Source organism: Cotesia glomerata, linkage group LG7 (genome assembly GCF_020080835.1).
Source record: "Cotesia glomerata isolate CgM1 linkage group LG7, MPM_Cglom_v2.3, whole genome shotgun sequence".
NCBI lineage: Eukaryota > Metazoa > Arthropoda > Insecta > Hymenoptera > Braconidae > Cotesia > Cotesia glomerata.
Window position 1 is genome coordinate 11179592 of NC_058164.1, and position 26088 is coordinate 11205679.

At 31.0% G+C, this 26088-nt stretch overlaps 2 protein-coding genes across 3 annotated transcripts; one reads left to right on the plus strand and one right to left on the minus strand.

Moving 5' to 3' along the window:
* Positions 1 to 9401: 9401 nt before the first annotated feature.
* On the minus strand, positions 9402 to 21580 carry LOC123269968. Its single transcript, XM_044735925.1, has 7 exons — positions 21508 to 21580; positions 21190 to 21343; positions 20763 to 20875; positions 20595 to 20681; positions 11100 to 11241; positions 10147 to 10259; positions 9402 to 10072 (listed from the first exon to the last, which is right to left on the minus strand). Exons 2-7 carry the CDS (start codon positions 21333 to 21335, stop codon positions 9906 to 9908), a joined length of 768 nt encoding a protein of 255 aa, XP_044591860.1. The 5' UTR covers positions 21336 to 21343; positions 21508 to 21580; the 3' UTR covers positions 9402 to 9905.
* Positions 21581 to 23767: 2187 nt separating this feature from the next.
* On the plus strand, positions 23768 to 25241 carry LOC123269974. Of its 2 annotated transcripts, none has more exons than XM_044735933.1 (3): positions 23768 to 23892; positions 24320 to 24472; positions 24568 to 25241. In XM_044735933.1, the coding sequence occupies exons 2-3, from the start codon at positions 24327 to 24329 to the stop codon at positions 24794 to 24796; spliced, it is 375 nt and encodes a 124-aa protein (XP_044591868.1). In that variant the 5' UTR covers positions 23768 to 23892; positions 24320 to 24326; the 3' UTR covers positions 24797 to 25241. The 2 variants fall into 2 exon arrangements, with proteins under 2 accessions (XP_044591868.1, XP_044591867.1); XM_044735932.1 differs by having other exon boundaries at positions 23789 to 23896.
* Positions 25242 to 26088: the final 847 nt, after the last annotated feature.

Consider the following 26088-nt stretch of genomic DNA (forward strand, 5'->3'; position numbering starts at 1 on the left):
GCACAACCGTAATATTACGGTCTTAGTTAAAAAGAAAAACATGTGTTTTACTAAGGACAATACAGAGGATTAGACAGGGGTTAAATAGTTTTAACCATAGCATAGGTAACATATAGTAATGGGTTTTAACATTATAGTCAGTCTGCGACTAAACTCTGTCAATATGTAACGACACTTCCTTCGATACGATTCTTTTAAAATAAAGATTCTATTTGAATCATTCTATGTAGGTAATAATATTAATTTTTCTCATTATTTATTATTATCAATCGTATCCGTAACTTCCTACAGCGTCTGACAATTTTTCTAAACTTTTTATTGTTTAACATAAATATAATATTTAAAAATTTTTCTAAACAGCTACTCAAATTTTTCATATTTGCATATTTTAAATTTATTATTTCAACAATTTGTTCATGAAAAAATAAACTAACAGTTTGTATTTAATTTGATCTAACATGTATAAATATAAAAATCACAATTAATATTTTTTATTAATAAAAAATAATATAGAAAATCATTTCAATAATTAAAATCTTATCATTTAATTTTATTTAAAGAATGTTATGAAAAAAAAAATTGTTCATACATTGAGAGAACATTCAAATTGTATACTAGCCGCTAGCGGCGGAGATGTTTGATTTTAAAAACCCAATCACCCATTGTCAAATTTATTTCGACTAAATGGCTCGAACACACCACAGTCAAGTACGTGTTTTAAGTCTGTTCATTTCTTTGTCATATCACCACGATGTCTCACTTACAAAGAGGACAGCAGTATAGACTTATAACAAATACTAGACTATATATTACGCACTATTCCGTATGGTGTTTGTTTGTGGTGTCGTATTGTACAGAATGCACGCTTTAACATGTTTCCCCCTACCCCTTTCTTTTGACAAAAGAAATTTTTAACACTAAGACGTCTTATGAGAAACTAATCCATATTCAATCGCATTTTGTCGTCCAGCAGGTTTACTTGATTTTTAGCGCAACAAAGTAATTTAATTCTTTTTGTAATAGTTCAAAGTGATCTTACGTTTTCATTAATTTATAATAAAAAGTGAAGATGAGATGATTAAAAATTGAAAATTATGTGGTGATAGTTATTATAATCATACTACGACCAAGGATAAAAGTTTCTGCAATAACTATAATTACAATAGATCACGACTGAGGATAAAAAATTATTGTTTTTACGATCAGCATCAAGTAAGTTTAATAAATTTATTTTAACATTGCTTAAATAAATAATTTTTTAGATTTTGGCTTCTAATTTAATTTTTTTAAAATAATGATCTTACTATTCATAATAATCATTGCATTTATTTTCTTTTACATGCATGTATTTCTGACGTTAGTTTTTCAATTTTTTAATTTGATAATTATTAAATTATAATATTAGTAGACACAATTTTTCATAAAAAAAAAAAAAAAAAATAAAAAAAAATCATAATTCTTACTTTTAGAATTATTCGATTAATTTACTCGGGTTCGATTATTACTGTTTTTTCGTAAGTTGCTTGAATTAGTTGAATAGACAGATTGATTGGTTGATAAAGAGTTGGTTTAATTTATTTGATACGAGAAAATTTTTTCTTTTTTTATTATCTTATTAGTAAATTATAGCAATATTTTATAGAAAATTAAAAATGATTATTTAATTTAGAATTATAACAACTATGAGTGAAAATAAATGTTTATCATTTATTTAATTTTTGGTAAATAATTACATCGTGAAATGCCAACCACAACGAAAATTTAATAGTAAGCTTCGTAATTTAAGATTTTAGTTATATTTTCAAATGTAGGTTAATAAATTCAGATGATTATTGTGTATAATCTAATTTATTTAATGATTATATCAACGTTTATTGATTATCTGTCCTTGAAAAATTTATAATAAATTTCCCGGCTAAACTTAGACATTTTTTTTTTATTAAATCCAGTATTAGTTGATTATACGAATTATTCGAAGCTTCAATCGAATATTCATTCATTTATCAATATAAACAAAACCCTTGAATTAAAATTTAAAATTAAATAATAGAAAAGGTGAAAAGATAATTTTTTTTTTCAATTTCTTATCACTTAAAAAAATTTTTTTCATAAGAAAAACCATTTGTCTGAATTAATTTAAAAATATCCACACAATATTGTAATATGTATAATACTAATTAGTCCATCTCTGAAGTTTATACTGTGTTCATATGTATGTGAAAAAAAGTTGTGAATCTGGTCAATAAATTATTTTTATCATTCAATCCCCATAATTTTTCTCTTCAATCGAATTTTCATTTGTTTTAATTTTTATTAAAACCATATTTATAGAATATATTATTTCATTTTAGGAAAAGATTTACATGATAGCCAAAATCGGTACAACATCGTTATTGAAAAAGATATTATAATACATGCTAATTCATTCAAAGATGGACTGTTGACTACTTTTTTAGCTTATTACGTATTTGGTATCGTCTACCCTAAGGAAATCGAGGGAACGTTGGAGGCAATTCAACGGTGAGTGCTTAAAAATTTTATTGTAATTTAACTTTCAACTCTTCTGCATAAATATTTTTTCATTTGACTTCTATTTAAAATCTTTAAGTTTAAGTTTCTCGGAAAAAAAAAATCTCATAAAAATCTTTAAGCTCTAAATTGATATTGGCAAGTTTTTGAATTTAGCTTGACATTATAGAGTTAGCATTAAGACGTTTTTTAAGTAAAAAATTTTATTTTACTCAGTTTCCCTTTGTTACTTATTTCGTCTCAATTTTCAATGTTTTAAAAATTGTGTTATTTCGTTTTTTTTGTTGTTTATATGAAACTAGCTGTTACCCGCCCGCTCCGCTGAGCACTTCATAGAATTGTATTTTTAGAGATCTAGACTTGAAATTTAATGGGAGTATTGTTTAAATTTGTACAGATTTCAAATTTTATCAGATTGGCCCGTTCCTTTTATCCCTGTGATTATTCTAGCTAATATTCATTGTAAATTTTAATGTGCAATCACTATGACATTCCAGTGGTTTTTTTCCAAAAATGAATAATGACTGAAACGAAGAAAAAAATTTGAAATGATCATTGAAAGTTTCAGTTAAATTAATTGCGTGTCTCATAAGTGAAGTTGAAATTTGGCTAGCTTAAAGCGTGACGAATTTTGCCGTTAATTTAAATTTCCTCCGTGACATCAATTTTTCATAGAAACTTATTTGTACATGTTTTTAACGAATTCTCTTAGAATAAATAGCCAAATTCCTTTTTCACATCTCAAGTGCTTAGAAAATGCATTCATTTCAATCTGTTACGTTCCCGCGATCCGGTAATAAGAACAATTCATGGGTTATGTGATCAGCAAAAGTAAAATGTATGTAAAATTCTTAGTCCGTTGAGTGAATAGCTACATGTAAAGTTAAATTTTGGAAACCTTACAATGACTTTTTTTGCCGCTGCCAAAGAGACGATTGTTGTGAGAAAATATAATTATTAAAAAAGGAAAATATTTAAACTGTTGGCCTTGGAAGCCATTCCCGTAAGTTCCTGTTTCTCTTGCGATTCTATCAAATTCTATATCTGTAGGAACTGTATTTGAAAAGTATAAATTTTTTGACAATTATCACTCCCACACTCTTATATGGGAGAGGAATTCCATAAGATCCTATTCGAGAAAATTTCTACATTATAAACAAAAGGTTTCAACAAAACTTCAAGTCCATAGAAACTTTTGTTTGGAAATGAGAGATTTTCATTGTTAACACCCCCGCATTCCCTTCTAGGTTTAGAATTCGAGAAAATCCATTCTTAGCTGAACTTGACATCATACACGAAGATTCTCACCAAATTTAGAGTCTGTAGAAGTTACAGTTTGGAAATTAAAATTTTAGATTTTAGCACCCATCCCCGCAATTCCTATCGGAAATAGTCTTTATTGAAGTTCATTGTGAGATGATCTCTACATGAGAAATAAAAGATTTTTACCAAATTTAGAGTTTTTAGAAGCTATATTTTGGAAATTAAGATTTTTTATTGTTAACACCCACCCCCGCGATCCTTATTGGAGGTAATTCGTTGTAAAGTCCGTTCTTAAATAATTTCTATATTATATGTAGAAGACTTTTACTAAATTTGGGGTCTGTAGGAGCTATAGCTTGGAAAATAAAAATTTTATTTGTTAACAACTACCCCTACAAACCCCTGTGAGGTGAACCATCGTGAAATTCGTTCGTATATTATTTCTACATCTCTTACAGAAAATTCTTACCCAATTTGGAATATATGGGAGCTGTAGTTTATAAACGGAAATTTTTTATTGTTAACGCCCCCGCAATTCTCTTTGAGGTAGAATATCGTAGAATTCGTTCATAAATTATTTTTCCATCACTTGCAGAAAGTTCCTACAAAATTTGGAGTCTGTAAGAGCTACAACTTTAAAATTCAAAATTTTCATTGTTTATACCCATCCTCGCAACCCCTGTGGGGTGAGATATCGTAAAATTCGTTTATAGATTATTTCTATATCTCTTACAGAAGATTCCTACCAAATTTGGAGTCGATAGGAACTATAGTTTAAGAACGGGAATTTTTCATTGTTAACGCCGTCGCAAACCCCTTTGGGGGAGGAATTTAATAAAATCCATTCTTAGCTGAACTTGACAGGAAAATTATACCGGAAGATTTCTACCAAATTTAGAGTCTATAAAAGTTACAGTTTGGAAATTGAAATTGAAAATTCTAACACTCACCCCCGCAATCGCTATTGAAGGTAGAATTTATTGAAATCCTCATTTAGATCACTTCTACATCACACATAGAAGACTCTCACCGAATTTGGAGTCTGTAGGAGCTATAGCTCGGAAATTTAAAATTGTAATTGTTAACACCCACCCCCGAAATCCATATTTGGAGTAGGTTATCATTAAATATGCTCTTAGATCATTTCTACCTCAAATATAGCAGATTCTTACCAAATTTAGAGCCTGTGGGAGCTTTAGCTTAGAAATTTAAAATTTTCATTGTTAACACCCACCCCCGCAATCCATATTTGGAGGAGGTTGTTATAAAATCCACTATTAGATCATTTCTGGATCACATATAAATGATTCCTACCAAATTTGAAACCTATAGGAGCTATAGTTTAGAAATTTTTTATTTTCATTGTTAACCCCTACCCCGCAATCTTTATTGGGGATGAATTATCATAAAATCCGCTCATAGATAATTTCTACATCACATATAGGAGATTCCTACTAAATTTGGAGTAGATAGGAGCTATAGTTTAAAAATGGGAATTTTCCATTGTCAACGCCTCCGCAACCCCCCTTGTGGGTGGAATTTCGTAAAATCCGTTCTTAGCTGACCTCTACTCGGCGAAAGGAATATTCCTACAAAATTTCAAATCTCTACGCCTTATGGTTCCAGAGATATCGTGATGAGTCAATATATAGGTGGAAATCTCATATATATATATAGATAGATTTATTGGCACCAGATGTACAGCTTGTCTAACAAACTCTGATACATCTTTCGCTTAAATCTACTTTTCTTACACTAATTTTATAATTTATTATTTTATTTTAGTATTTCAACTTGATAGTTAATCTATATTTCAATCTATAACGCTAGTAAATACTTTCTTCGACTTTGGGTCGTTTCCTTAGTTTCAGTTTATCGCATATAGCAGATTCTTTTCAAATTTGGAGCTTATAGGAGCTACAGCTCGAAAATTTAAAATTTTAATTGTTAAAACCCACCCCCGCACCCCCCTGTGGGGAGGGATATCGTAAAATTCGTTCATAAATGATTTTTACATTACTTACAGAAAATTCATACAAAATTATGAGTCTGTCAGAGCTGTAGCTCGGAATTTAAAATTTTCATTGTTAACGCCCACGCCCGCAATCCATATTGGGGGTAGGCTGTCATTAAATCCGCTCTTGAATCATTTCTACATCCCATAGAACAGATTCTTACCAAATTTGGAGCCTATAGGAGCTACAGCTCGGAAATTGAAAATTTTGATTGTTAAGACCCACCCCCGCACTCCTCTGTGGAGTGGGATATCGTAAAATTCGTTCATAAATTATTTTTACATCACTGACACAAAATTCATACAAAATTAGGAGTCTGTAGGAGCTAAAAGTCGAAAATGTTTAATTTTCATTGTTAACGTCCACCCCCGCAATCCATATTGGGAGTAGTTTGTCATAAAATCCACTCTTAGATCATTTCTACCTCGCATATAGCAGATATTTATCAAATTTTGAGCCTTTAGGAGCTACAGCTAAAAAATTTAAAATTTTCATTGTTAAGACCCACCCCCGCATTCTTCTGTGGAGTGGGATATCGTAAAATTCGTTCATAAATTATTTTTACATCACTTACACAAAATTCATACAAAATTAGGAGTCTGTAGGAGCTAGAAGTCGGAAATTTTTAATTTTCATTGTTAACGTCCACCCCCGCAATCCATATTGGGAGTAGATTGTCGTAAAATCCGCTCTTAGATCATTTCTGCATCACATATAAGAGATTCCTACCAAATTTGAAGTCGATAGGAGCTATAGGTTAAAAATGGGAATTTTCTATTGTTAACGCCCCCGCAACCCCCCTTGTGGGTGGAATTTCGTAAAATCCGTTCTTAGCTGACCTCTACTCGGCGAAAGGAATATTCCTACCAAATTTCAAGTCGCTACGCCTTATGGTTCCAGAGATATCGTGATGAGTCAATATATAGGTGGGAATCTCTTATATATATATAGATAAGTATTTATTCTTGGTTGTTTAACAGGACGAAATAAAAAATCGTTTCAAGTTTTGATCTATTGCAGCTATTAATTAAATATTTTGACTTTTTTTTTATTTTTATTTTACACCATGCATTTTTTCTAAGGGCATTATTCCCGAACTCTATTCCAGCCTAGTTTCAGAGTTCTAAAAGCTATAGATTGGAATACACATTTTTTTTTTAATTTTTAACGCCCTCGCACAACCCTCTTGGAGTTGAATATCATAAAATTAATTCTTGATAAACTCAAACATGCCAAAAAAATATTTTGGCCAAGTTTTAAAGTTCTTAAAGCAATAGATTGGAAGATACAAATTTTTAATATTTTTAACGCCTTCGCACAACCCCCTTAGGGTTTAATATCATAAAATTAGTTCTTAGTAAATTCAAACATGCCAAAAGAAATATTCTGGCCAAGTTCCAGAGTTTCAAAAGCTATAGATTGGAAAAAACAATTTTTTAATTTTTAACGCCCCCGCACTCCCTCTAGGGGTGAAATATCATAAAATTAGTTGTTAGTAAACTCAAAGATGCTAAAAAAAATTTTTTGGTCAAGTTTCAGAGTTCTAAAAGCTATAGATTGGAAGATAAAAATTTTTTTTCAATTTTCAACGCCCCCGCATTCCCTTCTGGGGGTGGAATATCATAAAATTAGTTCTTAGTAAATTCAAACATGCCAAAAAAAATATCCTGACTAAGTTTAATACCTATAAGAGCTGTATTTTTCAAATGTGAATTTTTTTCAATTAACACCCCCGCAACCCCTCTTGGGGGTGGAATTTCGTAAAATCCGTTCTTAGCTGACCTCTACTCGGTGAAAAGAATATTCCTACCAAATTTCAAGTCTTTAGCTCTAATGGTTCCAGAGATATCGTGATGAGTGACTATATAGGTGGAAATCTCTTATATATATATAGAAGATTAATTTACCACTTAATTTAAATTTCAGACTATTTCTCGAAATTTGTCCTCCGAAAGGTATGAAACGGGGTGGGAACCGAAAGGCAACAAATGTTCATCCTAAAGTCATCAAATTGAGCACAATGATTGAGCCGTATACTACAGAGTATACTAAAGAGTAACTGCATCAACATATGACGACTACTCTACTACCTTTTATTATTTAATATTTTTTACTATTCTATTATATGACTTATTATATTATATTATACCATTGTATTATTACGGTGCTTCTTTCTATAAAAATAATAATATTATTATTTATATTTTATGATACTACATTACATAAAATAATTAGTTAATATTAGTTATAATAAAATATGATCTCAATTACTGATATTTTATGATAATTTATTTTTTATGAGAATGACGAGATCATTTTTTGCAATAAACGATATCTGTAATGTGTGAAATTACTGACTTATGCTTGATAGCTTTAATTATAAGTCTTGAAATAAAATTCATGAATATTTTTAATTTCATCAAACTGAGTTTTTAAGAAGAGTACCTGATTTTAAATTAACTAAATATTTTTTATTTTGGTTGTTAAATAAACTTAAAACACGCGTATTGTAAAATTTCAAAACTAAGTTTCAATAAATCTTTCGTGATATTGCTACAGTCTCGTCATGAGTCCCATAAGTGATCTTTTTCATATTAACGGGAGTCTAGTTAAAAAAAAAAAGAAAACAAACAGGACTCGTAACGAGACTCGACTGTACGAATATTTTATAATTTTCCGAAATTTAAGTAAAATGAATTATTGAGTATAGTTAAAATACAGTATTCTATAATTACCATACATTTTTAATATTTATTTATTGAGCTAAATTACAATATTCATATCGCAAAATTACTAAAAAAATTTTGGATAAATCTTTAGTAAAATTACAACAAATGTTGAGTAATTTTCATTAATTTATTTAAAATAGATTGTGTAGCAAAATTACAATATATCATACTAAAATTACAAAACATTTTTAGGATGATTTGTTTGAAAAAATTACAATATGTGTATTGTAATAGGAGTAAACATTTTCTGGTAAATAAATTTACTGCAAACATTTACATTTTCTGGTTAGTAAATTTACTGCAAACATTTACATTTTCTGGTTAGTAAATTTACTGCAAATTTTGTGTAATATTCTTAAATATAGATGGAATGAATGTATAGTATAAGTACAATACTGCATTCTAAAATTACTAAACATATTGGGTATCATTTAATTAGTAAAATTACAATACGTGTTAGGAATTTTACTAAACTTTTTTTCAGTAAAAGTTTAGTAAATTTCAACAAATATGTTGTAATTTTTTTATATTAAATTACAATAAATAGTATAGTAAATTTACAAAACTGAGTTTTAAAATTACTAAATCGAGGTGCGTAATTACTTCCAACGCATTTTTTGTAAAAATACAAAATAAATTTTTAACAGTGAATATAGAACCATATTGCACCCACACATACTTAAAATGAAGATTTTTAGCTTTAAATTTAGTATCTAGTAATAGTTTATATAATTCAGGACTCAACAATTAATTAATATATATATGTTTCCTTTGATGGTATTATCAGTAATCTCTGGAAAGACTTTACCAAAATTTAGATCTTTTAACTTTCTTTTCGCACCAATTATATGATCACGAATTTGAGGAGATTTCATTTTTACTATGAATGAGTGCAAAACTGGTCTATTAACATTGATATTAATGCTATTGTTACTTCTAGACACTGATTTTTTATCCATTTTCCGTACAGTTAAAATATCAGTTTTTAATTCAAGTACATTGAGTACTTTGAAGACACTGGTGATGATCTCAAGTGGCGATGAATTTTCTATTTGTTCCGGAGTACCAGATAATACTAATTCAGAAGTTGATTGTAAAGGTAAGAGTGCCATTGATGTTTCAGGATTGGAAGATAACTTAATTTTCAATGAATCGATTTAATTGACCAAGTTCTCAGTATTTTTAGTAACTTCCTCTTTGAGAGCTCCCAAGTCAGTATTTAATTGTTTGGTTTCTTCACAATTTGATGTCATATTCTTTTTCAGGGCAGACAGTTCCTCTTCGTAGTTCTATTAAATCGAACTCAACAGTATTGACTAGTGTAGAACTAGTCATTGGTAAAGTTGACTGGCCAACACTCGCAGTAGCATTAGAATTCATATTTTGTTTTTTTTTCGAGATGATTTCCAGACCTCTCATCTTTTGGAGAGTCTTCTTCATTAGGATTCTTAATAGCTTCTTTGATTTTTTTACACAAACTTTTGAAATCCTCATCATTTGCTGGCATCAACGTTATCATGACTGAGAAATGAGAGTCTGCAAAAGAAACAATAACTAATATTGAATCATGTTTAATAATTATGGTGACGAAAATAATCTGTGATACATACTTTCAGTCTTCATCTGAATTTGTTTGTTCTCTAAAATTGTAGCTGTAATGTCTTTTGCTTCGTAGCCTGAACTCAATTTAGGTCCTTCTTTATTGTAAACTAGGTAAAATGATCTGAAAAGTTCAGATTTTATGAAAAATTTGTTTTTCTTTGTTTCAAACAATGAAACAAAACTGAAAAGTAGTGGAACTTGCGAGCTAGCTTTGAAATTCCCCGTTATTTTTGAGGATTTTTTGTACTGCAATATATCTTTTGAACGCATCGTTTGATTTTGATTTTCTTAATGGCCTTTGCAGTAGTATATTTAAACATAAAAAGTATATACGAGGTTTTGAGTTGATCAGTGAAAGAATTTGTAAGTTACTTAAAAAAAAATTATGTTAAAATTTTTTTTTGGTCTTTTTTTTGCATTATAAAAAGTTTTACGTCATTGAATCAAAAAAAAATTGTGTTAAATGTTTAACACTTTTTTTTGTTGATTTAAAAAGCTTAACACAAAAAAGTATTAAAATTTACACATAAAAATGTTAAATATTTAACTAAAAAATTTTTAACACAAAATTTATGGACGCAAAATTTTTCACTACATGTAATTTCTTTGAGACTGCTTGACGGATTAACTTTTCAATATGATCAGATCTATCTCGATGATCTTTTTGAAACGCTGTGTCGGGCGTCTCAATTGGTTGATTTGTTTTTGAGATATCATACGACAAAAATTTATCAACATGCACCACACAGACGTACTCACACGCAACCGCACGCGTAGCCAGAAATAATCAAAACGATTTTTTATAGGACTGAAAAACAGGGAGATTCGAAGAAAACTCGATTTTTAAAAATCAGGGTGATATAAATAAATTCTTATATTTGAAAATTATTAATTTTCATGGCGGGAAATTAAAAAAATGGCTTAAAAATTAAATGATTCATGAATGTATACTTTAGCTTACTCTTCAGGGAAATAAATTGTTGCTACTCCAAACATTGACCCCGACTTGTAATCTAATACTTTTCTATCAAATTTGATATTTTCTGCTGTAGGTGAGACTCCTTTAGGTAACTCCAAAACAGGAAATTCTTCAACTACTGAATCTGGAATTATTAAAAAAATTAAAAATTAACTTTACTTTTTACTAGGGCTGTACAATTTAACCGGCCAAGCCGGCTAAAAAAGTTAGCTAAATTAATTAGCTAGCTAACCGATAGGCTTAGCTAATTTAACCGGTTAACTTAATTAGCTCAGCTAATTAGCCAACGGCTAACCGGCTAAACGGCTAATTCTTTTTTCAGCTATTCGCTGATTCTTTACCTACAGACAGGTTAAAAAAATAATAATATTGATTTTTTATGACAAAAATAACGAAGGTAATTTATTTAATGAATTAACACTTAACAATATTTTATTTATCAAAATGACTCTTAAGTTAATTATTGAATTTGTTTTCTGTAATACTTCTATTTTGATAGAGAAAAATCAATAAATTAGCATTTTCGGGTAGTAAACAGTTGCGTTTTGAGCTAATAATATTTCCAGCTGTGGAAAAAGCCCTTTCAGAGGGTGTACTTGATGTTGGGACACCTAAGTATCTTCTCGCCAGCCTAGCCAGTTTAGGAAACTTATGGCGTTTTGAGTGCCACCAATGAAGAGGGTTGTCACCACGCGGAATATTTGGCTCCATTTTGAAGCTATTTATTTCTCTTTCATTTACATTATCCAGATTATTTGGATTATCACTTTCAAAACTTGCCATTCTCTCAAAACTTTGAGATAAAGCTTCACCATCAAAGAGATAATCCAAATCTTTCTCTCTCTTATTTTTAGTGATAGTTGCTGGTGTTTCTTCAACATTTTCTTTGGCTATAATTTTTAAAATTTTTTCTTCGACCGACTTTCGGAATTCTTGAGTTTCATCGGCCATATTTTTATATCTGCAATATATTAAAACATAAATGAATTTGATAATCAAACTTTTTAAAATCATTTCGTTATTAGCGTATAAATATATCGTGGAACTATACCTAGGATCCAAAAAACAATCTAATATAGGTACGGAATCATAATCTTCTCCCAAAAACCGAGCTTCTAGTTCTTCGCGAAAGACTTCTTTAAGTGATTGAATTTTCGGAGGGTCATCTGAATCATCAATCATCAAGAACTTATCTATTATTGAATGAATAAGTGGCCGTACCATTCCACTAGTTGATTCCGTTTGACTGGACATCATTTTCGTCGCTACTTCAAATGGTTTCAAAATTCGGACCAAATCTTTTAAATAATTCCATTCTGAATTACGTAAAAGCAATTTTTTACACATTGCTGTAATTGTAAACTCAAGATTCAGTAACACACTTCCAACTGCTTGTTTTTGTTCCAATAGCCGTTCAATCATATTGTAAGCGGAATTCCAACGAGTTACACAGTAGCTAATCAAAGAATGGTCAGGTAAATTATGTAATTTCTGGGCATCCTTAAGAGCGTTTGTTGCTTTATAAGAATGTTTAAAGTGACTAACGATTGCAGAAACTTTTTGAAGATGTATTTGAAAATGTTCTTCATTAAAAGCTTTTTCTACAACAAGCTGCAACGAATGACAAACGCAACGAACACTTTGACCGATGTTGATGTCAGCAGTAGAGTTTCCCCGCATTGCAGCCACCATATTTCGTGCATTCCCAGGAAAAAATGATCAGATCTGATCAGACATGAACAGGCATGAGTCTTCAGGTCTGATCAGGTATGAAAAATGACCGGGTCTGATCAGACCTGGCCAGGCATGTTCAGGTCTGATCAGATCTGTTCATGTCTGACTCGATCAGGTCCATAAAAAAAAAAAAATCGGTGCCGACGGGGATTCGAACCGTACACCTCGCGCTCTTCAGACTGACACTTTACCTCTTGACCAAATGATTCATCTTAACTTGAGAGTATCTTTCGAGCTACTTCAAGTAATTCAAATTTTATACATGATTTATCCTTATAGTTAACGGAGTTCTATACCTAATTTATTAATTATTAATAATTAATCATATATTACAGTGATTTATTCGGAACGGCTATGTATTTTTTTTCGCTCCATTAACATACGGTTCTACACTGAGAGAGAATTTTATTCAATAGTAATAAAACAGTTTATTTGGACTTGAAAAAAAATTTAGTTAATATTAATAAAATTATATTTCATATAAATAAAATTATATTAGTATTTAATAAAATTTCATAAGTATTTAATAAAATTTTCTTAAATACTAATATGTGTTTATTAAAATAACCACGAACGACGCTTTCGTTTGCTGTCATTAATACGAATATTAAGTCATTAAAAGAAATAATCTCAAAAAAAAAAATTAATATTCATCAATTAATTATAATATATTCAAATATATTTTCACAGTAAAGTCTTTTAATAAATAGTATTAAGATTTTTTAACAAGACATCCTAACCTAACCTATTTGTTTACTTCATGACGAATCACATGTAGAGATTTTAAATAATAAAAATAAATAAATATTCGATTGAATTTATGAAATCATAGTCTTTATTTTTAACAAATGCGTCCCTACATTGTCTGGTTTTCTGCTTCTGTTTTCATTTTATTAAATAATGTCTAACTCTTATCGATTCATTTGTGAAATTTTTAAATTTAAGTGCATAAAAATTAACATCCACTCGGATAACAACAGTTGTAGACTTTGTATTTCAAAATATAGTTCCGACAAAATTCAATTTTACTTAATTATTTATTCAATTAATTACTGATCAATACTTGTTAGTTAGTTGATTAATGAATTTTCTTTATATTACATGTAGATAAATATTCATTACATACTAAGAAACATTTATTAGTATTTAATAAAATTTTTATTAGTATTTAAGGAAATTTAATTAATATTTAATAAATTTTTATTTGGGATTAGCCAAATAAACGTTTTATTAAATAGTAATAAAATTTCATTACTATTAAATAAAATTGTCTCTCAGTGTTGGCTAGATATCAGACATGGACAGGTCTGATCAGGTCTGAGCGTATTTAAGGCTTCAGACATGAACAGACATGAGCAGGCATGAACAGGTCTGATCAGATCTGAACGTATTTAACGCTTCAGACATGAACAAACATGAGCAGGCATGAACAGGTCTGATCAGGTCTGAGCGTATTTAATGCTTCAGACATGAACAGGCATGAGCAGGCATGAACAGGTCTGAACGGATTTAACGCTTCAGACATGAACAGACATGAGCAGGCATGAACAGGTCTGATCAGGTCTGAACGTATTTAACGCTTCAGACATGAACAGACATGAGCAGGCATGAACAGGTCTGATCAGGTCTGAACGAATTTAACGCTTCAGACATGAACAGACATGAGCAGGCATGAACAGGTCTGATCAGGTCTGAGCGTATTTAATGCTTCAGACATGAACAGGCATGAACAGGTCTGATCAGGTATAATTTCAGGCCTGATCATACATGAACAGGCCTGCTCAGGTCTAATTTCAGGCCTGATCAGATATGAACAGGTCTGCTCAGGTCTAATTTCAGGCCTGATCAGATATGAACAGGTCTGATCAGTCCTGATCATTTTTTCCCGGGTTATCATGGACCACAGCAATTGTTTTTTCTGCCAAATTCCACTCTGATAAAGCATTGCATAAATGATGGTAAATATTTTCTGCCGAGTGACTTTCAGTCATTTCCGAGGTGTTCAAAGTTACAGAGTATAAATTCCATAACTCATCTATAGCATGTACTGTAATTGTAATGAATGAAATTGCAGAACGAGATGTCCAAGCGTCTGTTGTAATTGACACATCATAAAAATTACGGAGAGTTGCCAGTATATCTTTACGCACTGATTGGTACAAGACTTCTAAGCGATTTTTTATGACTGTTATGCTCGGGATCACATATTCAGGACTGAGAGCTTTAACGAACTGTATAAATCCTGGACCTTCGGCGTGTGATAACTAAAAACGGTAATATATCTATTGCTATGTATTTTACAAGTGACATAGTGATCGCTTCAGCCTTAGGATTCTAGAAAAACAGAAATATTTTATAAATTATATGAAAATTAAAAAAAAGCTTTCTTATCAGAAAATTGAAAAAAAAAAAAAAATTAAACTCATACTCTACGACTGTAATATTCTTTTGTTAAACGTCTTTTCTTTTGAGCTGTTGATTTATCTGAGTTTGATTCCTCATCCAAGCTAGAATTCAATTATAAATTAATTTATTATATTGATAAGTATAAAAAGTTTTTATATTCGTTCTTCAAAAAAATAATGAATACACCGGCACACAAAAAAAAAAAGTTGTCTGTACTTGGGACGCGCCACATATATTCCCATGTAATTTGACCCGCTGAACCCGAATTTGAGGTCCGTTTGGCCCCTACACCCTAGGATTTTGAGAAAACTGTAAAAAACCGAAAAAAAACGGGAAAATTGGGGGTTTTGGTGATTGAAAAATTTTTTTAGATTCTAACTATGCATGATTTTCATGTATTTCGATCTGCTTTATACTTATCTGAAGTGTACTCAGACCAGCAGCCATTAAAAGTCTAAGTAAATCCCGAAAAACCCATGAAAATTGCGAAAAAAACAAAAAATTCCCAATATTGTGATAAAAAAATGTATTGAGCTAAATATATGATGATTTTCATGTAGGTTTATCGACGACATATGAATCTCCAATTCTTATAACTCAGACGTCTCGAAAAAATCAAACAAATGTTCAAAAAACCCCGAAACTTTGAAACAAATCAAATGTAATATAATAAAAATCGAGTTATGATTCAAAATAAATAAAAAAACCATATCATTCGATCTGTGGTGCATAAAAAAAGTATTTCGTCCTAAGACTTAAAAATTAATTTTTTCGGAAAATATCATCAAAACCCTTTGGATTTGAATTTTAATTCGTTCTCCGCTTATATCTCACCCTTTTATCTTCAAACGTCCTGCATAAAGGGTTTCTCTTTCGTTTCCTCTCTTCTTCGGGTAAATCTCTCTTCAGAGTCCAACAATGATCTGCCATCATATTTACATCCCACGTTCCTTGATATCGTTTTTCCATCACACTAATGTCTTGATGGAATCTCTCACCTTGCTCTTCACTAAAATCACCAAGATTTTCAGGAAAGTGTGAAAGATGAGAATGTAAATAGTGCAATTTTGTATTCATTAAGCAACCTAAAGTATTATAGTTGTATAACAACTCGTCAACTAAAGTTGCGTAGTTATCACTTTTCGTATTCCCTAAAAATTGCTGTGATACTTCCTTAAAACTTCCCCAAGCTGCTCTCTCAATCTCGTTCATCTCATATTCAAGATTAGCATCCTGGAATAGAGTCCGAATTTGGGGTCCATCAAAAATTCCTTCTTTTAATTTAGCGTCACTTATAGCTGGAAATTTTTCGCCCAAGTACTTAAAACAGTTTCCATCTTTATCCAGAGCTTTGACAAATTGCTTCATAAGGCCAAGCTTGATATGAAGTGGGGGCAGCAAGTACTTGGAAGGATCAATTAGAGATTGTCGCGTAACATTGTGAGAACCAGGATTCAAATTTGTTCTTGTTGGCCATTCTTTTTGAATGTAATGATTCTTTCGGTCTCGGCTATCCCACAAACATAAGAAGCAGGGGTACTTTGTGAACCCTGATTGTTGGCCTAGCAATATTGTTGCAATTTTCAGATCACCACAAACCTTCCATTGATGTTCTGAATAGTTTATTTTATCTAATACAACCTGTAAATTGTCATAAGTCTCCTTTAGTTTAGTCGAATGAGCTACTGGAATCGGTGCCAATAAGTTTCCATTATGAAGAAGCACAGCTTTAAGACTTCGCCTAGAGGAGTCAATAAAAAGCCTCCATTCTTCGTCTTTGTAAGTGTTTGGCTTCAACTCATCGATCAGTCCTTTTACATCTGAACAGTACACAAATGAATTTTCGCTGTCTTTTGTAAAATACTTCCGGAACTCTTTTTCCCTATCACGATAAAAATAAGCTGTTGTATTTTTAGCTAATAAATTTTTTTCCTTAAAGCTGAGGCTAAATGTTCAGCTTTTACCTTAGATAGTCCTAAGTCTCGTACAAGGTCATTCAATTCAAGTTGATCGAAGACTTCAGGGTCTTTACTTCTAGGAACACCACTCGGGATGTATTCTTCATCCTCAGAATGGATCTCTTCGGGTTCAGGATCGATTTCTTCAAAGTTATCTTCAACTTCCATCTCTTCATGTTCATTCACTGGTTCAGGAGCTGCAGGTTCTTCGACATTCAAAACTTTTTCTGCTGGCACAACTGATGTTACGTTGGCATATTGAATTTTATGTTTGGTTGTCGAAGAAAAACCTGAAACTTCCGTCGTGCAAAAATAGCAGTCTTTTTGACTCGTTGGTGCAGACCAAATCACAGGTTTTGAAAATTTCAAGCACTGTTTACTTTTCGTCTGCTCCCAACGAGTAAGCATCGTGTGACACCGATTGCAAAGTGAATGTGGTACCCAAGTTGCTTCCCAGTTCGTAATCTGGATACCGAAGCAGGTTTCGTAGACATTTTTCAATTTGTTTGAAAAAGATCTACGACTTTTCGTTACTTCAAATTCTCCACATATGTAACAGAAGCAATTGGAGTTTTTGTTACATATGTGAGAGACACTTCTTGTCATATTAAACGCTTCAGAAGCCAAGTCACCCACTAATGAAGAGCTGCAGTCACTTGATGACGACGCCTGCGAGCCTGCTTTCTCACTCTGACCAGACGCCGATACTGGGATTCCGGGTCCCTGCATCGTAAAACACTTATTACTTGTGCCTGCCATGACGGCATTCAAGCCGTTAACCCAGGGACTATGCCAGACGGTCCTGTTGCCCGCCGTCACCACGTGGAGGTGCCCTGGTTACAGGCACAAGCATTTAAGCAAGAAATCGATTCTGAGCCCAAAAAGTTCCTAGAAGTGAAAACCCTGAAACATCAGCTTAAAGAAAAAAAAATTTATTAACTAAAAATACAACAGCTTATTTTTATCGTGATAGGGAAAAAAATCTGATAACATTTTTAAAACGGCGAAAATTCATTAGTGGACTGTTCAGATGTAAGAAGTTTGATTGATGAGTTAAAGCCGAACACTTTCAGGACGAGGAGTGAAAGTTTTTCATTGCTTTGTCTAAGCGAAGTCTCAAAGCACCGACTCCAGTAGCTCATTTGACCAAAAATCATTGAAAAGTTTGTGGTGATCTGAAAATTGCTACACTAGTTAAGCCAACAATCTGGTTCACAATATATCCCTTCTTGTATGTTTGTAGGATAGTCACGATCGGAAAATTCCCTACAGTAGAAAAGAACGGCCAACAAGAAAGAATTTGAATCATGGTTCTCACAACGTTATGCGAGAATCTCTCATTAATCCTTACAAGTACTTGCTGCCACCACTTTTATATCAAGCTTGACCTTATGAAGCATTTTGTCAAAGCTCTCGATAAAATGGCAACTGTGTTAAGTACTTGGACGAAAAATTTCCAGCTATAAGTGACAATAAATTGAAAGAAGGAATTTTTATGTACCCCAAATTCGGACTCAATTCCAGGATGCTAATCTTGAGTATGAGATGCACAAGATTGAGAGAGCAGCTTGGGGAAGTTTTAAGGAAGTATCTCGAAATTTTTAGGGAATGTGAATACAAAATTGCACTATTTACAATCTCATCTTTCACACTTTCCTGAAAATCTTGGTAATTTCAGTGAAGAAAGAGAAGAAACATTCCATCAAAACATGAGTGGATGTCAATATGATGGTAGATCATTGTTGGACTCTGAAGAGAGATTTACCCGAAGAAGAGAGGAAACGAAAGAGAAACCCTTTATGCAGGACGTTTGAAGATAAAAGGGTGAGATATAAGCGGAGAACGAATTAAAATTCAAATCCAAAGGGTTTTGATGATATTTTCCGAAAAAATTAATTTTTTTTAAGTCTTAAGCCGAAATCCTTTTTTTTTATGCACCACCGCTCGAATGATATGATTTTTTTTATTTATTTTGTATAATAACTCGATTTTTCTTATCTTACATTTGATTTTTTCCAATTTTCGGGGTTTTTGCACATTTGTTTGATGTTTTCGAGACGTCTGAGTTATAAAAGTTGGAGATTTATATGTCGTCGATAAACCTACATGAAAATCATCATATATTTAGCTCAATACATTTTTTTTATCACAATATTGGGAATTTTTGTTTTTTTCGCAATTTTCATGGGTTTTTCGGGATTTACTTAGACTTTTAATGGCTGCTGGTCTGAGTACACTTCAGATAAGTATAAAGCAGATCGAAATACATGAAAATCATGCATAGTTAGAATCTAAAAAAATTTTTCAATCACCAAAACCCCCAATTTTCCCGTTTTTTTTCGGTTTTTTACAGTTTTCTCAAAATCCTAGGGTGTAGGGGCCAAACGGACCTCAAATTCGGGTTCAGCGGGTCAAATTACATGGGAATATATGTGGCGCGTCCCAAGTACAGACAACTTTTTTTTTTTTGTGTGCCGGTGATATTATTAAATACAATAATTCCTTATAAAAAAAAAAGATAATACTTACAGTGATTCAGATTCTGTATCTTCATATAATGATTGCACTTTGTCATTATACTTATATTTTAAATGATATCGCAATGATGCAGTTGTTTTTTTAATATTGTACTCAACAGGACAATATTTACATTTAGCAATACCACTAGTAACTAGTGTAAAGTGATTCCATAATAATGACAATGACATTTTAAATATTTAATTAATTTGTTGAATTGTAATTTTCAGTTTTATGAGACATATATTTTGAATTGTATGAGAAATATCAAAAATATGAAATTTTTGTAGCCTATGACAATTACTAGAAAAATATCACAGCGCACAAAAAAACACCAGCCAAAAAACTAACTACTTTAAAAATTAACGTCGCCATTAAAAAATCAATAAACGCGCGCAATTTAAATCTTGTATCAAAACAAATTTTATGCTAATAATTTGCTTTAGTATTTATTAAAGACTATCCTTTTTAATTATATTATTTTCCAAAAGCTATTATTTATAATTACATAATTATTTATAATAAACATAATTATTTAAATTATTGATAAAATATTAAATAAGTAAATTTCGCGACTATCGTTTCTTTAAACGAAAAAAAAAAACGCCTTAATATTATTTGTTGAACTTGTCTGTAGGTAAGGAATCAGTGAATAGATGAAAAAAAAAATTAGCCGGTTAGCCGTTGGCTAATTAGCTGAGCTAATTAAGTTAACCGGTTAAATTAGCTAAGCCTATCAGTTAGCTAGCTAATTAATTTAGCTAACTTTTTTAGCCGGCTTGGCCGGTTAAATTGTACAGCCCTACTTTTTACCCTTCAATCTTCGATTTCGTTAAAACTATTATATTAATCTGATACTTACTTTTTGCTAATTTAATACCGTATTTCAATATTTTGTATGCTGTCTTTGGCTCAACGTGAAGCATCATCTTGATCATATAGGAGCCATCTACGAAAAATTGAAATAATTATAACTTAAAACCATTATGATCAGTGTAATTGTATAAAATCAAAAAAATCTGTTTCATACCTTTGCATGACAATAGCATGAAAATAGCATCGTTCTCATATGATATCTGGCTAATATCACTCAAATAGAATTCGAAACCGTTTTCTTCGTCATTTTTAATCCATACTGTCAAGCTAAATAAATATTGAGTATTGCATTATTAAATAGTATATTACACACCTAGGGAAGTAAAGTAAGAAATGTCTCAGATCACATGTAATTGTTGGCCGAGGCGAAGCCGAGGTCAACAAACATGTGATCTGAGGCTTTCTTATTTACTTCCCGAGGAGTGTATACTATTTTTTTGTCCGACGAAGGCGGAAAGCGGCAACTTAGTTTAGCGCAGCGGGACGAAAGTTGTCACTTTCCGCCCGGAGGGCAAAAAAAAAATTTATTTCTCAATAAACAAGAAATAAATAATCGAAATTATTATAAAGTGTTAGCTTACTCCGTAGTAACATAAAGTGTGCCTGTTCCAAATTCATTATCGTTAGATTCCTTCGGTTCGTTTTTCTTCGAATAAACCGTGACATTATGATAAATCGCGCTCATAGGGAATTCGGATGGAATGCTCACAGGTTTTAAATTCGCCATAATTGGAACTATAAATGCAAAAATTAATATTAAATTTATGTAGTTTAAAATTTAATAATTGTCTAATAGTAGGATTTAGTAAATGATTTATGAAAAAAATTAGTGTAAATAACTATCGATTCTCACAGATATAAATCATAAACATGAAATAAAAAATCAGAAATTAACTTACAAGGTAATCACGTCACTTGGAACTACCGATAGTAAAGTTCTATTCTATTGTGAGGAATTACCATTATATACTTGCGGATGTGACGTCTGCTAAAATTAAAAATTTTTGTTTTTCTTTTAAATATATGTAACTTTTTATTTTTAATTTACAATTGTTATACCCTTGAAGTCTGTACAAGAGAAATCTGATTTAGCTTTCCCATGATTCGATGACACTCTTTCTAATTTCGGGACCTTAATTTTCAATAACTTTCAAATTTTTAACAACTTTGTTTACTTACTTTCGAATTAGTAATACTGTGAAAGTATCATCTTCTTTTCTAAATAGTGGAATCAAGGTAAAATTCGAAACTACTCATAGAAGTGCCTTGATTTCCGGGAATTAGAAAACGCGATGACGCTCGGACAAATGCCCTTCACTACCTTTCATTTTTTTTTAATAATTTACCTATGAATCTCATGCAATCACCGATGCTTCTAACCATATAAATACAGCCCGAAAATCATTTTCTAGCAGTTCGATTTTGACCAGGATACCACTGGTTAGCTCCGCGTCGATCGGCTCCGGGCATAAAATTCTTCGGAAGCACAAAGTACTCCGTGATACACGAGACAGTGCCTTGCTCGTGGTTAGGTTACATTTCGTAGCACTAACGCGGTAAATTCATTCGATATTTGCCATAATTATATTCCGATTTTTCTTTCTTTTTATTATTTTCCGCCGTTGAGCGTCGACTTTTTATTATTCCGCCGTTGAGCGTTGATTTTGCCGCGTAAAGTCGCGAAGTTTAAACATAATTCCGCAGAAGCATCGATAATACTGATAATTAGGGGTGTGCGAATATTCGAGTTTACGAATTATTCGCCTCGAATTCGAATTTTTATACGTATGATACATCTAATATTTGTAAAATATATATAATATATAAAAAATTTGTGTGCGTACTCAAATAAAAGGTCTCGATGAGCATAATATCAGGATGAGCTTATGTCTTTAAAAATGTCAATAATTAAATAATGACTTTGTATTTTGTCTACTGATGATATTTTTAACGATATAAGCTCATCCTGGAGTTACACTTATCGAGACAATTGATTTGAATACCCACACGAATTTTTCCATATATTTTATACATATGATATATCTCATATTTGTAAAATATATAAAATATATGAAAAAATTCGTGTGCATACTCAAATAAAAGGCCTCGATAAGCGTAACATCAGGATGGGCTTACATCTTAAAAAATGTCAATAACTATTAAGAAATTACATTGTATTTTGTCTACTGATGATATTTTTAACGATATAAGCTCATCCTGAAGTTACACTTATCGAGGCCTTGCATTTAAATACCCACACGAATTTTTTCACATATTTTATATACATGTTACTTCATATTTGAGAAATATATAAAATATTTGAAAAAATTCGTGTGCGTAGTCAAATGAAAGGTCTCGATTAGCTTAACTTTAGGATGAGCTTACACTTAAAAAAATGTCAAGAATTAAGAAATGACGTTGTATTTTGTCCACTGATTATATTTTCAATTATGTAAGCTCATATTTGGTGTGCGTCATTGTGTATTTAAATTTTTTTTTAAGTCCTAGTAAATAGATTGTACGAATTTCATTAAAAGTAAAATATTTTGCAACCACGCACACTAAATACGTTCTAAAATTTTTTTTTTTTATTTTTAAATTTACAATAAAATTTTTTTTAATTTCCGAAAATCATAAACAATCATATCGGTTACTTGGATTTTTTAATTTTTTTATTTTGTATCTTTTTGTAAAGAAAAAAAAAATTTTTTTTTCCTAATAGTCTTATGAACGTGGACTTGGCGCGACTTTTTTACAGTGAAACTGTCTTTGTTCGGATTTCATATTCCTTGCGCCCATCACTCACTCCGTTCGTGACACGGACATTGGCAAAATCTTCATTGATAACTGATGATGAGTGTTCTATTTTGATAAACTAGAAAACAGTTTGATTTAGAGTAACGAACATTGAATTTTATCCATAATTAATGTCCCAATCTCAATGACATTGTATTCAATATTCACAATAACAATGATAAAATTATAACCTAATTATAAATTAAGTTTAAATTAGGTTTAAAAGATCTTCCAATCATTAGACAGTTTTTATCATTGTTATCGTGACTATTGAATACAATGTCATTGATATTAGGACATTAATTATGGATAAAATTCAATGCTCGTTACTATAGATCAGATTATTTTCTAGTTTATCAAAATAGAACACTCATCATCAGTTATCAATGATGATTTTGTTGATGTCCACAAGTATATAATGGTAAGTCTTCACAATAGAATAGTACTTTATTATGAATTGTTTCAAGTGATAAATGACCACTTTGATTGTAAGTATATATTTTTTTTACAATTCTTATTTAAAATCTATTTTTACACTGAAAGAATGAGGTTATTGTTCAGAAAAGATTGTATTGGCTCAAAAATTTACTGAAGTGAACCATTATTTAAATTTATTAAGTTTTTGACATAAAAATATCATTATCCGACTTTATTATAAAATATTTGACTTCATTATAATAAATAAATGAATGAATGAATAGCTTTACTTTTGATTGGAGTAAAAATTATTAAGGATATATGTTTTTGGGTCAAGAAAATTTTTTTAATAATAGTATTTTTTTCTCTCAGTGTATAAGAATTGATAGTCATTAAAATTAATTTTCTCATAAATAATTCACTTATTTTATTATAGTATTATGAGACAATTATTTATATTGAACTATATACTCATATAATAAATTTTTGATTTTATAGTTTAACAATGGCTAATTTTAATTCCGGGAAAATCCCAACTGAATTCCCTATGACCAATATTTACCATAATGTCATGGTTTATTTCAAGAAAAACGAATCGAATGAATACAACGATAAAGAACTAGGAACAGGCACCCTTTATGTTACTACAGAGTAAGCTAACACTTTCATAATTTCAATTATTAATTTTTTACTGTCTATTTAAGAATTAATTATTTATAATAATTCAATATTCAAAATTTATTTAGCATGACAGTATGGATCAAAAAAAATGGTGAAGGAAACGGTTCCCCATTCTACTTGAGCGATATTAACGAAGAGTCAAAAAAGAACGATGCTATTTTTGCTAAGAGGGTACTAGACAAACTGGATGAGGAGAAGAAGGAAAGGAAAAAGCAAAATGATGAACTCAAAAATGAGTTTAAGAGAGTAGAAGAAAAAAGCGCAGAGCTTGAAAGAAAGATGGAAAAATTTTAAGCGGAAATTGAAGTGAGGTGCTGTGGAAGCAGCGTTAACCGGAAAGAGTTGGAGAAGAAGGTGGAAGAGAAATATGAAAATGTGGAAAGTGTATTAAATATGCTAAGAAATGATATAGAAAGCATTGAAGATAAAATGAAGAAAGTGTTCGAAATGACAGAGGAGATTGCAGTAAAAGATAGAATAGAATTGACGAGATCGTAAGATGGAAAGAAGATATAGAGAAAGAAGAAAAAAAGAATAACTTGATAATTTTCGGATGTGATAGCAGGGGTATTGTAAACAAAGAGCAGGTCTCAAAGTTTTTCATGGAAGAGTTAGGGACAAGTGTCACACCTGAAGACATCGATGAGGTCAAAAGTATAGGAAGAAGTGAGAATAAAATGATTTGGGTTAAAATGAAGACGTTGAAGAATAAAAAGGAGATCTTCGAGAATAGATGGAAGCTAAAGGGAAAAAAAGTGTTTATTGAGAATGACAGAACGAAAAAGGAAATAGAAGATCAAAAAGAGCTCGCCAGAAGGGCGTACATAGCTAGACGAGAAGGAAGAAAGGTTAAAGTGGGGTTCCAGAAAATGTGGATAGATGACGAGCTGTGGTTGTGGGACGGAAAAGAGAAACTGCTAAGAAGAACAAGAAAAGGAGGTCAGTAAGATGCGAAAATAGTAATGAGAGAAGGAAGTTGGTGGATATAATATTATGGCATTAGCTGGTCTGTTGGGGAAAAACGAGGGATTTTGGGATTTTATTTGGAAGTTTGTTGTGATGTGACTATCGAAAACCTAGATAGAGTAAAAGGTTTGAATAACTGGAATGAGGGATTACATCGAAAATGGAAGTGGAAGCACAAAACCGGCTAAGAAGTAGAAGAGAAAAGTAAAAGTCGAGGAAGAAATTATTACAAGAGTAAGAAGAGAACCGGTGAAAGAAGAAATAATAGAGTGAATAGAGAGGACCTTATAGAGAAGAGTCAAAATTAAAGATAAAGTATGAAGTATAATAACTATTCAATACGAAGATTGTAACGTCCACGTTTTCAAAATATAATTATCTAATTAGTCCCCGGCTCGAAATTTGCTCGCCGGAGTCCAGGGTCATAAACGGGGATCACATTATCAATAACAAAATATAAACAAAACACTTCATTTTAAATAAATCAAAGAAAAAGGAAACCTCTTTATTGGCCTGATCATGTTAGTAAACGATATAAACAATATAAGCAAATTAAACAATATAAACAATACATTAGAACACTCTTTTCTCACATATTCGCGGTTCAAAATCAAGAAACA

Excerpts from the sequence above, each read along its gene's own strand:
- LOC123269974 (XM_044735932.1), top strand. The coding sequence starts at position 23,823 with ATGGTAAGTCTTCACAATAGAATAGTACTTTATTATGAATTGTTTCAA. Across the intron at positions 23,897-24,319 it reads AATGACCACTTTGATTGTAA|TTTAACAATGGCTAATTTTA; the intron begins GTATATATTTTT and ends TTGATTTTATAG. Across the intron at positions 24,473-24,567 it reads ACCCTTTATGTTACTACAGA|CATGACAGTATGGATCAAAA; the intron begins GTAAGCTAACAC and ends AAATTTATTTAG.
- LOC123269968 (XM_044735925.1), bottom strand. The coding sequence starts at position 21,335 with ATGGCGAATTTAAAACCTGTGAGCATTCCATCCGAATTCCCTATGAGC. Across the intron at positions 20,682-20,762 it reads CATGCTATTGTCATGCAAAG|ATGGCTCCTATATGATCAAG; the intron begins GTATGAAACAGA and ends AATTTTTCGTAG. Across the intron at positions 11,242-20,594 it reads CGGTATTAAATTAGCAAAAA|ATTCAGTAGTTGAAGAATTT; the intron begins GTAAGTATCAGA and ends TAATAATTCCAG.